This window comes from Bubalus kerabau, chromosome X (genome assembly GCF_029407905.1).
Source record: "Bubalus kerabau isolate K-KA32 ecotype Philippines breed swamp buffalo chromosome X, PCC_UOA_SB_1v2, whole genome shotgun sequence".
In the NCBI taxonomy this organism is placed as follows: domain Eukaryota; kingdom Metazoa; phylum Chordata; class Mammalia; order Artiodactyla; family Bovidae; genus Bubalus; species Bubalus kerabau.
The window spans coordinates 71351130-71365547 of record NC_073647.1 but is presented as its reverse complement, the minus strand read 5'-3'; the positions used below and the strand labels follow the sequence as shown (position 1 = coordinate 71365547).

The 14418-nt window shown below is 42.4% G+C and overlaps 1 protein-coding gene across 1 annotated transcript in view; it reads left to right on the top strand.

The window, feature by feature from the left end:
- The window catches only part of GUCY2F (guanylate cyclase 2F, retinal), a 136406-nt gene that overhangs the window by 99166 nt on the left and 22822 nt on the right, over positions 1 to 14418 (top strand). The window contains exons 10-13 of the mRNA XM_055563131.1: positions 2427 to 2603; positions 5154 to 5310; positions 10649 to 10798; positions 13911 to 14059. Of these exons, the coding sequence (XP_055419106.1) occupies positions 2427 to 2603; positions 5154 to 5310; positions 10649 to 10798; positions 13911 to 14059 (633 nt within the window). The remainder of the gene's footprint in view (positions 1 to 2426; positions 2604 to 5153; positions 5311 to 10648; positions 10799 to 13910; positions 14060 to 14418) is intronic.

Below are 14418 nucleotides of genomic sequence, written 5' to 3'. Positions count from 1 at the left end.
CAATTTAGGGAAAATGAATATCTTAACAATATTGAGTCTTCCAGTCCATTAATGTGGTACAGATCTTTGTTTAAGTTTTCTTTAAATTTTCTCACCAATGTTTTGATACTATTATACAATATTGAGTAGAAATGGTGAAGGAAAACATCCTTGTCTTACTCTTGACTCTGGAGGGAAAGAAGTTAATGTTTTACTATTGGATTTGATATTACCCGAAGGTTTTTTCACACATGTCCCTTTGACTCTTTTTTTTTTTTTTAATGATGAGGTTTTTGTATATTCTCTGACTGCCTGCAAAAGTTTATCTTTAGATTTTAGGAGTTTGATTATGATATGTCTGCTGCTGCTGCTGCTGCGTCACTTCAGTCGTGTCCGACTCTGTGCGACCCCATAGTTGGCAGCCCACCAGGCTCCGCCGTCCCTGGGATTCTCCAGGCAAGAACACTAGAGTGGGTTGCCATTTCCTTCTCCAATGCATGAAAGTGAAAAGTGAAAGTGAAGTCACTCAGTTGTGTCCGTCTCTTAGCGACCCCATGGACTGCAGCCTACCAGGCTCCTCCATCCATGGGATTTTCCAGGCAAGAGTACTGGAGTGGGGTGCCTTTGCCTTCTCCAATGATGTGTCTAGGTGTAGTTGTTCTCATCTTACTTGACCTCTCTGGTATTTATCACATTTTCCTGAAATTCCTTCCAGCATTTATCTCACCTTCCTGAAACTCTTCTTGTGGTGTTCATAATGTTCTAAATAAGCCTTTCTCTTTAGTCTCATTTCTAAGTGTTTATGTGGGATGTTCTTCCCTTCGCCATCCTTTAAATGTTGAAATTCCCCCCTTTTCTTTTTATTCTGTATACTTCCTTGGGTTATCTCATTCACTCCCGTTAATTGCATCTACCATTTACATGTTTACAAGTCCCAGGTCTATTTATCCAGAATACACTTTTCTCCTGAGCTTCAAACTCTGATTATCTCCAGCCGTCTGTGAAATATTTCCAACTTGATGTTCCACAGGCCCTTCATTCTTAACATGTCTCAAACTGAATTAATCAGTCTCCTCATCATCCAAAATTTGTTTTCCCACTTTCTTAGGTCAGATTCTCTAAAAGCTGAGCCTGAGATGGGAATTCTTGTTCAAATTACTCATTGAAAGAATGCTCTCAAGAGAAAGGGAGTGGAATGCAGGATAAGGCAGAAGTAAAAGCTCAGCAAATATGTGATCTCAGCTTGAGACTAGCTTCACTATGATCCTATGGGAGAAATACTGCCACACAAGTTATACCATGAGTTCCCCTTTGAGGCTAGGGAGTTGAACTTTTGTACCACTCCCAGTCAGTCAGTCATTACCTGGGATCTGTGGGTGGGCTCTAACATTTCAAGTAAGATAGCTCCCCTTTGGGTTGGGCTCTAGGACAATTTTCAAGAGAATGGAGCAACTGTGAATGATCAGCTAACATTTACAGCAGCTGGGAGATGCACGGTAAAGGGAATATGGGTGGGGTACCAACATATTCACTACTAAACCTCCTGAATTCCTTATATTGAGATATATCACAGCCATCTATCCAGGAATCCAAGAAGAAATCTAGAAGTAATCATGGAGCGCTTTTCTCTCTCATCCCCCATGAAATAGTAGTAATAATAGATAACAATTGTTTAGTGCCCATAATATTAATTTTAAATTCTATAGTAGAGTTCTCAAAGCTGCACAGGATGTGGCTCCTGTCTATCTCTCCAGCCTCGTGCCTCATATTCTTTCCCTTACACTGTGTTCTGGCTACCCTAAACCTGTTGCAGTTTCCTCAGCATAACATGCTCTTCCTCTTGGGTGCCCCACCCCCTGCCACCATGTTACCTTCATGAGGTCAGCTCTTACTTCCGCTTCATGATGGTTCAGACATTACCTCCTCAGGCAAGCCTTCTCTGAACTCCAAGGCTGAATTAAACACTTCCCATCTGAGCTCCACTAGCATCCTGCTCTCCCTTTGATAGGAACTCAGTTCACATGGAAATGCATCAGTCAGTTTGTGTGTCTATCACCTCTCTTTGAATGTGAGCCCTTTCAGGGCATTGATTTCAGTTTGTTTATCTTTGTATCACTAGCATTGTTGGGACACCCTAAATGTTTCTCATGTTAGTGAAAAAAAAATGGATGCAAAGGCAAAATGTTGTCCAAATTCTAAATATTTTTTCTGAAACAAATTTTATAAGCTTTAGCCTGATGTTTATAGAAGCTATTTATTTTAATAGATGCTGCCTAGATGAATATTCACAGAAACACAATCTATTACACCTCTTACTGTACTAATCTTTTTAGTATTCCTAGGTCACTGAGCTCCACTCTGTCAGAGTCCCTAAAGAAGCAGGAAGAAGGCCCCAACTCCAACTGAGACAGAACAGCTGTGACTCTCTTCTCTCCCTCTGTTTCCAGATGAAGGACCTGCGTCATGAGAATATTAACCCTTTGGTGGGCTTCTTCTATGATTCGGGGGTATTTGCCATTGTGACAGAATTCTGTTCCCGAAGGAGCCTGGAAGACATACTGATGAATCAGGATGTGAAACTAGATTGGATGTTTAAATCATCACTCCTGCTGGATCTCATCAAGGTTAATGGAAAGACTGAAAATCCAAGATTTTCCCCATAGATTAAAGTTTCAATATTTGGGGATGTTTTATTTTCCTTCGGTCATTTTCCTTGGATCACCCTCCACCTTCCTTCCCCGTGTTGGCCCCCACCTCTTCTCCCAGCACCTTTGTTATTTGTTTTATATATCTGTTATAAGGTCCTGATAAAGAAAAAATTTGTTTGTTCCCCCCACTACCAATTTGAGGGCCAGATTTATCTGTACTTCCTATAGCCATTGGGCTTCTCAGGTGGCTCAGTGGGTAAAGAATCTGCCTCCAGTGCAGGAGACGCAAGAGATGTGAGTTTGATCCATGGGTGGAGAGTATCCCCCGGAGAAGGGCATGGCATTCCATTTCAGTATTCTTACTGGGAGAACCGGACAGAGGAGCCTGGTGGGTTACAGTCCATGGGGTCGCAAAGAGTCAGATATGACTGAAGCGACTGAGCATGCACGCCTATAGCCATTGAGCACTCTTCTGCCTTAAGCACTCCTCTTCCATCCCATTTCTCTGCTTTCTGGATGTGGGGATGGGCTCATTCCTGGGCTCTTTAGTTCTACTTAGTCTCATTTCCTGGCTTTCACCTTCTAAAAGGTGGTTCAGGTTAGAAATAGGTGATAGGTCTTTACATAGGTCTATGCCGTAGTTATAGATGTGGAACTCAGCATGACCAGAGAGCCAAAAAGACCATTGATTCTATCAGGCATCACTTCCATTCTCAGAGGCCAGGACTGTTAACAGCCAGTGGGGTTCACAAATGGGTCCATGTGTGCAAATCAGTGGAATCCATGAAATCCCCGGAATGATATGAAAATCGTGTCTATGTGCACCTGTAGTGAGCTGATCTGGATAATCAATGACTGGTTGAGCTTTCTGTATGTTAATCAGAGTCTTGACCCTTGTATTGTGGCCTAACCCTTTTTAAGGTAGCTTTATAGACATTATCTTGTTTCAATTTTGCATAAAAGAATTGTGATTAGCCTCCTTTTATGGAGGCTCTGAGAAGCAAAATGAGGTTTTTTTTTAATATAGTGTCTACCACACATAATAGGTGCTCAATAAATATTTATCAACCAGCTATTAAGTGACAGAGCTGATAATATAATTTAAATCTCCTAATTCCTATTCTAATACTTTGTCCACTCACTCCGTAAGCAAAGTCCCATGAGTTAAGGGAGAGTCCTCTAAATGAGTCCTCTGAGGCCCATGATGAATGAAACCCAAGCATCTTGGGAGAAATCTCACCCACTGTAGACTCTGCTTGGAAGTACTGGGGACTACAGAATTTCCAGGGTGCAAGATGTAAAGTGTACAAATACAAAGGAGTGTCAAGTTGCAAAATAGAGCCAGATACTGAAAAGGACTCAGCATAAACAATCCTGAGATTACTGCACCAGAATATGGGTGAATTTGTATTTGAATGATTAAAGTCATCTGACAAAGTCCCAGTACATCACATTTGAATGTCATATAAGATTGCCAAAAAAACTGCATAGTATTTGGCTTTCTTTTTTATTGTCGAGTTTAAATTATAAAGACACATAAAACAAATTGCATATATTTTATATACTTATATATTTTATGAAAGATATATTTTATATAAATTATGAACATAAAACAATTATATTTATAAAAATAATGTATTAATTAAATTTGAAAGTCAAATGATATAAATATATATGGGAAAAGTATTGACAATTACTCAACCCTCTTTCGTATCCTCCTTCCGACTTCATCACTGCTAATCACAGTTTGGTGATTAGGCTTGCAATTCATTTTGTGTGTATTTACATACATTATAGATTTTGTTTGCTCTTTAAAATACATACTGTCACATAGTTCTGCAACTTCCTCTTTTTTCACTTACTTTGTGACTTAGATATGGTTCCCTATTAGTACATACAGGTTTGTCTTATTATTTTTTTAGCTGTTGCAAAACATTTCATAGTTTGGATATACCACAATTTGGACATCCCTTCTTGATAGCTGTTTATTATATAGCCAATTATATAATATAAAGCAGAGATGCAAAGAACATTCTTGTTTATGTCTCCTTGTGTACATGTGCAAGCATTTGGAGGAGTAAAATTCCTAGGTCACAGGGTATGTATGCATACTTTCAATTTTGATTGCTGTTTCCAAATTACCCACCCAAAAGGCTGTGTCAGTTTCCATTCCTACCAGTAGTGGATGAGAGTTGGGCTAGACCTTTGGGGGGACAATCAGAATCTTCCATTTCTTGGCAATTATATGTGTATAGATCCATCCTGTGTTTGAAATGTCAATAAATCTTGCCATAACATACAGTTCTTTACATCCACAAAATATGATTCTTCATCAAAGTGTAAAATTTTAGCACTAAAAGGGACCTGGAAACAATTCTTGCTGTCAAAAGTTTTGCTTTGCCTGCATATAAGAGAAAAAAGCTGAATTCCAGAACATAGTAGCTGTGAACAATCTCAGAAAGTGGCTCTAAAAGCACAAAACAGTTAAATAAGTTGCTAAATTAATCTTGTTTGTATCATCTGCAGGGCATGAAGTACTTACACCACAGAGAGTTTGCTCATGGGAGGCTGAAGTCTCGGAACTGTGTGGTGGATGGGCGTTTTGTACTCAAAGTGACAGATTATGGCTTTAATGACATCTTGGAAACGCTAAGACTCTCCCAAGAGGAACCTTCTGCAGAAGGTAAGCAATGTATTGTGCCCTTGTGACGCACACAAGGTACTCCGAAGTTCACATGAGAGCATGCCTTGCATTAAAGCCTCAGGCTGATTCAACTCCTCACTTTTGTTGAAAATCAGCCTCATTTCCAAGCCAAAAGAGTTGAATGAAATCTCAGGCCGTAATCTCCACACAGCCCAGCCTTCTGAACAAAGCCAGTGCAATAATGTTGAATTCCTGCTGGGGCAGGATTAGGTTATATTGTCTGGAGACCCCAGGTGTCCCTGGAGGAACTTGCTGAGTGCTAGGCACACAGTAGGTGCTCAATAAATACTTGTCAGATTGAATGGAAGGTAATTTGGTAGTTGGACTCCCACAAAGCCCACTCTGGAATGGGATGTCACTAAAGCCTACCCTTGCTGTCTCTGTTTAGAGAGAAGAAGCAAGGAGGGGGCCCCCCAGCAAGTAAATGCTCCATGGGTTGTGTGGGATGGCGTCAGACGGAACTATGGCCTTCTAGGAAATCAGTAGGCATGGCTGTAATGCCCATATTGTGTTTTTGTCTTCTATTTGGTGCACCCTTGGCAGCACCAGACAATGCCTGTAGGGGTCATAACAGATCAAAGAAACAGGAGAAATCTGAGACTTCAGGGCTTGGGAGTGAGTGAGTGAGAGCTAGGAGGGAATGAACTGATGGAAAGGAAGAAGGAAGGAAGAGAAAGACGTAAGGAGAGAAAATGAATAGGGTTAAATAAATATAGGAATGTAGCACATTAACTGTTTTAAGCAGCATTGCAAGGGGGAAGAGGGGAAATAATAACACAGAAATGGAAAAGCAGACAACCCAAAAGAGACAGAGAGAGATTCAAAATGACAACATATACTCATATTCTTAAAAGAATCTTTGGTGTTAAAACTTTTAAAATTGCTGACTTTATAGGAGAAATGAAGACCTAAGGACACACAGTGACACATGCACAGATAGAGACACAGTCCAGTCATCAGTGACATCATTTTTGCGCTTAATAAAGCCAGTGGAATATGAACCTTTAGGGAGTCATCTGGTCCAACTCACCCATTTTACAAATGAGATAACTGAGTCTTAAGATTTGCTCAAATCGTGCACCTACTTAGCAGCATCAGTTCAGATCTTCTGAAGACTAGCTCCTATACCCAGCTAAATGAAAACATTGAATAATAATTTCCTCTTTCTCTGACCATCAGTGCTTTAAAGGACTTGAAGCTCTTGGTAATCACAATAGAAACATGTGCTATTGTCTTTCTTTATGTCTCTCTCTGTCTTTGTCTCTTCTTCCCTCTGTTTCTCTCTGTGGACCTGTTCTGGTTGACAACTGAATCATATGGTTATTATCTGGCTAATCCCAATTTGAAATCTTGGAGTAGTTGCCCGGTGTTAGGACTAGGATGTTTGGATGGCAGCTGCTGAGTGGGAAGTACTTATCTTCCTGTCAAAATTACTCACCTATAAAATGAAACACAATGTCCAGCTTCCTAGAATTCCATTTAACTCACAGGTTGACAACTTTCAAACTTAAGAAACTCTAGTTTTAGAGTAAGGACAGGGTACCTGCAGTGGTTTTTTTTTTGTTTGTTTTTGTTTTTTTGGTGTACTGTGTCTGTCTCTTTCCCTGTTTCTCCCTCTTACACTTTCATTCCATTCTCCAAATTGCAAGGGCAATCTGGATGCTCAATCCATTCTTCACACACCGAAGCCAGAGGGAATTTCCTAAACTGCAAATCTGATCATGTTACAGCTGTGCCAAAACTCATTGAATGGCTTCCCATTGCTCTTAGGATAAAGTTCAAACTCCTTTACATGGCTTACAAGTCCTTCGTGGTTTGGCATGAGGACCTCTCATGCTTAACCACTGTCTCTATATTCCAGCAGTGCTGACCGCCTTCCAGTTGTTTATTTGCTTCCAGAACTTTACATATACCTTGTTCATTGCTTGGAACACTCTTCCCTTCCCACTGTTACCCACTCATCTGAGTCTGGCTAAATTCTACTCCTTCCAGAAGGCTCAACTGATTCAAGAGGCTTATGATTCCTTAGGCTTGGTGAAATTATCCTCTTTATGATCCTTTAAGGCATTGAACTTTGTTTTAATACCACATTTTGTTGGTAATACATGTTTAATTAGCTGTCTTCTCTCCCTCTCTAAACTATAAGTCTTGCAAAGGCAAGAAATAAGTTTGCCTCCCACAGTGCCTTTCACCATACCTGGTGGAATAAATGTTTGTTAAATCAATGAATGGAAGAAATAAAGAAACTTGCTGCGCCCTACCTTAGATGGCAGGGCTAATCGAATCTTACAATTGGAAGGTCTTGTAGATCATCTGGCTCAATTTCTATTTTACAGATGGGGAAGCCAAGGTTTAGGAAGGTGAGCTGATTAGTGACCCAGTTGAAATTGTGAACCCAGGATTCTTGACTTTTGCTCTGTGTTCTCTTGTATCGCATCACTGGCTTTCCAAGGTTGATTTTATCATCATAGCAGGGCTAAGAGTTAGCCCTGGTTCCAGTAAACACAAAACAAGCCAAAATGATTTTTTTTTTTCTGAGAGTTGAAGTCTAATGGTAGGCAGTGGCTCTTACTGGGCTCTGGAATGGGAAGGGGGAGATGGGGGCATGTTGTAAGTGTATTCATTACTGCCTACTCTCAATTACATAAGTATAGTGCAGAAAAAGCATTTTAGCCATTAGCAACATACATGTAAGTGCTCTCTGAAAATAGTTTGGTAATGATTATATTTAATCACCCAGCTTTTTAACCGAGAGTTGTGTCCTCTTTTCCCTTCTTGAGCTGTTAAGTGTGCAGAGCGAGAGGATGCCAGGAACAAGCAGCTGCATACCACTTTCCCTGCCCCCCCCAACAAACATATGCCTGAAATCCCATGGTCAGTAATGTATTCCTTTGACTAAAGTATTATTTGGTCTTTTCAGTTTTATTTGCAAGCATCAGTTCACCTAGGCAAGGTGACTGATGGGAAAAACACTCCAGGAGTGGGCAGGGGAATTGGGGGACAAAGGCTGGGGACACCTGAGATGAGTATGTGCTTGGGGTAAGGCTAGAATATCCTGGACCACCATTTAGATCAGAATGGGCTCCAAATAAGAATTTCCAGGGTGAGTTTCTCTTTCCTGGGTTTCAGCAACAAACCAAAATAATCTGACCTTTTATCCTCCTCCCTGCTTCCTAGGGCCTTGTCCTTTGGGCTGTCTTCCCAATACCCCAAATTTGACAAGCTGAAAAGTTAGCCAGTGTTTTTCCCCGCCACCCCCACCCTCAACAGACAGTCTTCTCCAGCCTCCCTGTCTGGTTGTCAACCTGTTGTTTATTCCATCTCTCTCCCACGGAGGAGCGCCCTGTCCCTTCCTTGTCCATTTTAACCTTTGTATATATCTCGGTCCTCATCCTGCTGCTGTCACCCCTTGCACCTCACCTCTGGCTCTTACTGTAATAATTTCCTAGCTGATTTCCCTGATTCCAGCCTCTCTCCTCCTTCAGTCCAGTTTGTGCAGGTTGCCAGATTAATCTTCCCGAACACAACTTTCATCAAATCCCTCTCCAGCTCCAGCACCCCTACTGCCTTTTGTATTCACTCCAAATGCCTTCATTTGGCTCTCGGGGCCTCTCACCTCCTGCCCTCATTCTTCCAGCCACCCTCCCTCCCCCACTTCATCAACCTCATTTCTCATTTCTCATTATTCCTTAACAGAGCCCTTCTCTTCAGCCAAGCTAATCTGCTTATCATCACTCCCATCCACAATTTGCTCCTTTCTACCTCTTGTTCTTTTGCACGCACTGTTCTTTCTCCCTGCAAAGCCCTTACCCTCTCAGCTCTAGGAAACTGCATCCTTGACCTTCTTAACAAGCTCCTTTAAGATTTAACTTTTCCAGGAAGGCTTCCTGGAATAATTTGATCAGCTCAGGTTTTTTTTTTTTTATTAGCTCGAATCTCATGGAATTGCCAATATTGAACCATTTTTTGAGCTACAGAAGCAGCAATTTCATATCGTTCAATGTAAAACATTCCCATTATTAATCAGTATTTCTTTATATATTGCTTAAGAAAACTTGCCCCCAAATTTCTGAGTCTCTGATTGCCATAACTCTTTGAAAGCAGCATGTGTGTATGTGCTAGGTCTCTTCAGTCATGTCCAACTCTGTGCAACCCTATGGACTGTAGTTTGCCAGGCTCCTTGGTCCATGGGATTCTCCAGGCAAGAATACAGGAGGTGGATTGCCATGCCCTCCAAGGGATCTTTCTGACCCAGGGATCAAACCTGAGTCTCATAACTCCTGCATTGGTAGTCAGGTTCTTTACCACTAGCATCACCTGCAGAGATTATATTTTTTTAATGGGTGCTTAATATTGGCTTTTAATAGATTTCCTTCCTTACACTATAGAGCTTCCCAGGTGGCTCAGTGGTAAAGAATCTGCCTGCCAATGCAGGAGCCACAGGAGACATGGGTTCGATCCCTGGGTTAGGAAGATCCCTTGGAAAAGGAAATGGCAACCAACTCCAGTATTCTTGCCTGGGAAATCCCGTGGACAGCTGAGCCTGATGGGCTACAGCCCATGGGGTCACGAAGAGTCAGATACAACTGAGTGACTATGCACACACTATACAGTGGCCCACATCACCATCTCTGTTGTATTGCAGTTAGGGGTACACATGTGTGTCTTGCCAACTGGTCTGTGAACTCTGCAAGGGCAAAGGCAAGGTCTAATTCATCTCTGCCACTGCCCCATCCCTAGCATGGTGCCTCATATATAGTAAATCCTCAGTAAATAATTGTGGAACTGAGTTGAAGGAATTGCTGCACCCTTTTGCTCTGCAAGGAACAGAGTAGGCTTGGGGATCCTCTAATCCTCAGTTAAGACCTGGAGAAATCGACTTGCGAATCCCCAAGCCCCAGCACATTCAAATTACCACACACATGTAGATCTCAGCACACAGCAAATCCATGGCAACCAGTCTGGCAGTGTATTCGCCTTTCCCTGGAAGCTGGCCAACTGCTACTTGCAGGCTCAACAGAGCAAGAAAGCCAGCACCAGATAGTTTTTCTATTTCGAGCTTCTGTGCCCTTCCCCACACCTCTGCTGTGTCTGCCTGTATGCTCCTGGGGTGGGGAAAGTAGTATGCTTTTGCTGTGAGTAATTCCTAGATTCATAGATTCAGACCCTGGGAGCGGGAGGGCAGCACTAGCATGCCAGTCTGTCTTAATAAAAATATAAAGCAGTCAATAAAACAGCACCCTTGGAGCCCTTGAGGGCATTGCAAATGCTGTCAGTTAATTCTCCCTGGATTCATTACACAATGCTTTCTTTTCAGAGTTGCTGTGGACAGCCCCTGAACTGTTGAGAGCCCCGAGGGGCAGCAGGTTATGTTCTTTTGCAGGAGACGTCTATAGCTTTGCCATCATCATGCAGGAAGTGATGGTCCGGGGCACCCCATTCTGCATGATGGATCTGCCTGCCAAAGGTAAGCAGGAGATGTGAAAAAGGTACCAGGACCCCACCATGATCCAGGTCGTCAGGCCAACCTAGGCTGTTGTGATTTGCCAAAAGAGCGAACACGATCCTGTGTTTGTGCTAACTGCCTGCTGGTCTGCAAGCAGCCTGTGTTGTGCACAGGTGGCACTTGGAGCCAGAACGCTTTAGGCATTTGGAAGGAATTCCCCCCACCCAAGAAGCTGATCCTTTTCCGAACTATGACATAAGCCAAGAGCCTACAGGGCTTTTATGTTAGCTTTTTTTTTTTTTTAAGCAGGCCCCTAACATTCCTTTCAGATACCCCCTGCCAGAGATTTCAGTGCCCCCTCCATGATGCTCCTGGATGTCAGAATCCTCCCCTTTCCTTGTGACCTGCCATAGTCTTTCATCCTTATCTCCCATCAGAATCTTTGGCTACCAGGCAAAAGTTTGAGGGGAAACAGGATGCTGACATATTCTAAAAGTATGAACTCACTAGATATTAAGTAATTAGGAATGGAAAAATAGTAAGTTTATTAGTGGAGGACCCTGCTGACACTGCTTTAACCAAGTGATCAAGGAACATCAACATCATGTCTCCCCTGCCATAATGCACTGAGAAGGGCACAGTACCACCCTTGTGGTCTTCTTACCCCCAAATGCATAACCTCAGTCTTACCATGAGAAAACATCAGACATAGCCCAACTGAGAGGCATTCTGACTGGCCAGTACTCATCAGAAGTATCAAAGTCATGAAAAACAAGGAAAGAATGGGGAACCATCACAAACTGGAGGAGACTGAGACAGAACAATGAAATATGATATGGATGTTGAATTGGGTTGTGAAACCAAAAAAAAAAAGGATATTAGGGGGAAAATAATGAAATTCAAATAAAGACTCTAGTAATAAGCATTGTACTGATATTAACTTCCTCTGTACTGTGATTTTATAAGTTGCTAACATTAGGGGGAAGCTGAGTAAAGGAGATATAGGCAATTATTGTACTTTTAGTTTTTTACAACTTTTCTGGAAGTCTAAATGTATTTTAAAATACAAGATTTTAAAAATGCAAAATCAAACCAAACCTAAAATACTTAGTAGTGCTTTGCCCCACTCAAAGCTTTATTTCTACTTAAACCCCCTCCCCAACAGTTCCTCATCACAAGTTAAATGAAGTCCAGTCTCCTCACATAAGATGCACAATCTGGTCCCTAGCTGCATCTCTAGGCTTATCTTCTATCATTCTTCATACTCCAGCTAAGCTATGTGACTGGCAGTGCCTTGAAATCACCACCATCTCTCCCACCTTGGTGCCTCCACATGTGTTGCCTGTGCCTTCTCCCCACCTTGTCTCATCCAACTCATGTCACCTTCACTGGGAAACCTTCTCTGACCTTTTAAGTGTGGGATGGATGTCCCCTCTGTGCTCTCCTGTACGTATGCCTGCTAGAGCACTTATATCACTGGTCCTTGTTTATCCTTCCAGTTGAACTGTGAGCTCCTCAAGGACATGAACCATGCTGGGCCTAAGGACAGAGGTGACCTATTTCACTTGTCAGTATTCTGACACAGGGACAAGGGAACTTGATGGTATTCTGAGAAAGAGACTCCCTGTACTAGTGAGTTGGGTGGGGAAGTTGCACTTCATAGGGTCAATTTCCATGGAATTTATTGCACTGGGGCCAGGGTGAGAGATATGAAGGAGAAACCATCACCATATGGGCCAGCCTGAGTTAGCAGAGCAGAAGGTGTCATGTCACAAGGAGCAGAGGCAACAACTGAAATTCTTTCATGAAGGCTAGGTGATACTTCTTGTGTAGTATAAAGCCATACTGCTGGAGGGTTTTAGCCAAGGCAAAGGTAGGAAAGACATGCTGGTGGTGCCAGCAAGGTTTGGTTCATGATGAGGATGTGAGAGTCAAGGGTGTGAAGAGGGAACTAGGGATAAGAAATGAGCTGAAGTCAGGGCTTGGATTTTATTCTGTGGGTGATAAAAATCCATAAAGAGATTTCAAGCAAAAAAACGACATGGCCAAATTCATGTTTTCAGAATGGTTTGGAGAAGGCTAGGCTGGAAGCAGAGAGACCATGCAAAGTCTGAAACATAGTAAATGTTCCACTCAGAGTGGAAGTCAAGTGCTAGCAGCCAGGAGGATCCCAATGAGGCCCTGAATGATTTAATGGTGATCTTAATTCCCTTCCCCTAGAGACCAGGCAGGGCCTATAACCTGGGCCTTCAGTGGGGGCTCATTGGGTCTACTGTGGGGATTGAAAGGCCTAGATATTTGGGGGTGGGTGAAAGGAGCCAGATCATTGAAGCAATGGATAAATAACAAGGTCCTACTGTATAGCACAGGCTTCCCTGGTGGCTCAGTGGTAAAGAATCTGCCTGCCAATGCAGGAGATTTGATTTCCGTGGATTTGATCCCTGTGTCGGGAAGATACCCTGGAGAAGGGAATGGCAACCCACTCCAATATCTTGCCTGAAGAATTCCATGGACAGAGGAGTCTGGTGGGCTACAGTCCATGGGGTCACGAAGAGTCAGACAACTGAGGGACTAACACTTTCATATATAATTATGATATATACCAGAAATTAACACAACATTGTAAATCAAGTGTATCTCAATAAAAACATAAATAATATATAGCAGAAGCAGAACAAAGCTGTACTTAAATGATTTTTGTTGTTGTTTAGTCATTACGTCATGTCTTTGCGACCCCATGGAATGTGGGCCACCAGGGCCCTATGTCCATGGGCTATCCCAGGCAAAAATACTGGAATGAGTTGCCATTTCCTCCTCCAAGGGATCTTCCCAACCCAGGGATCAAACCTGCATCTCCTGCATTGGCAGGCAGATTCTTTTTCACTGAGCCACCAGGGAAGCCTGCTTAAATGATACCAAATACCTCAGTTAATTATTAGTAGTTTCTCACTCCCTTTCTCAACTGATTGATATAGCCTTTGCTCAGATATAATTTATATTCAGGAGAAAGTGAAATAGATGGCCTTTTTGTGGTTTCTCTTGCCCAATGTCATTCTTGTTTAAAACTCAATTATCTTTACCAAATCTTGGTACTTTCCCAATTTGTAGACCATTTTTTTTTGCTTCCTAACAGAAATCATAGAAAGAATTAAGAAGTCTCCTCCAGTGTACAGACCAGTGGTTCCTCCTGAGCATGCACCCCCAGAATGTCTCCAGCTGATGAAGCAGTGCTGGGCTGAGGCTGCAGAACAACGACCAACATTTGATGAAATATTTAACCAGGTAAGGACTCTGTGAAGCTTAGCACTGCCCAGAAGCCATCCTGAAGCCAGCCTACCAAAACAAACTCCTTGGGTTCTCATTATACTGTGGAAGGACCCTCTTGCAAGAGAAGGCATTTGTCATGGGGATGAAGCACGGAACTGGCTATTTGAAGGCCCTTTGGTGCTGGATCATCTCTAGTACATCCCCCAAGAGAATTAGGATTCGTTTTGGTCTCTCCTATATCTGAACCTCTGTTCCATACCATCCACAATCTGACCTAACTGACCTTTCAAAGATGAACTTGAACCACTAAGCATTTGCAAGGCAATATCATTGAGACCATTAGTAGAAGGAGTAGGTGGATCCTGGAATAAATG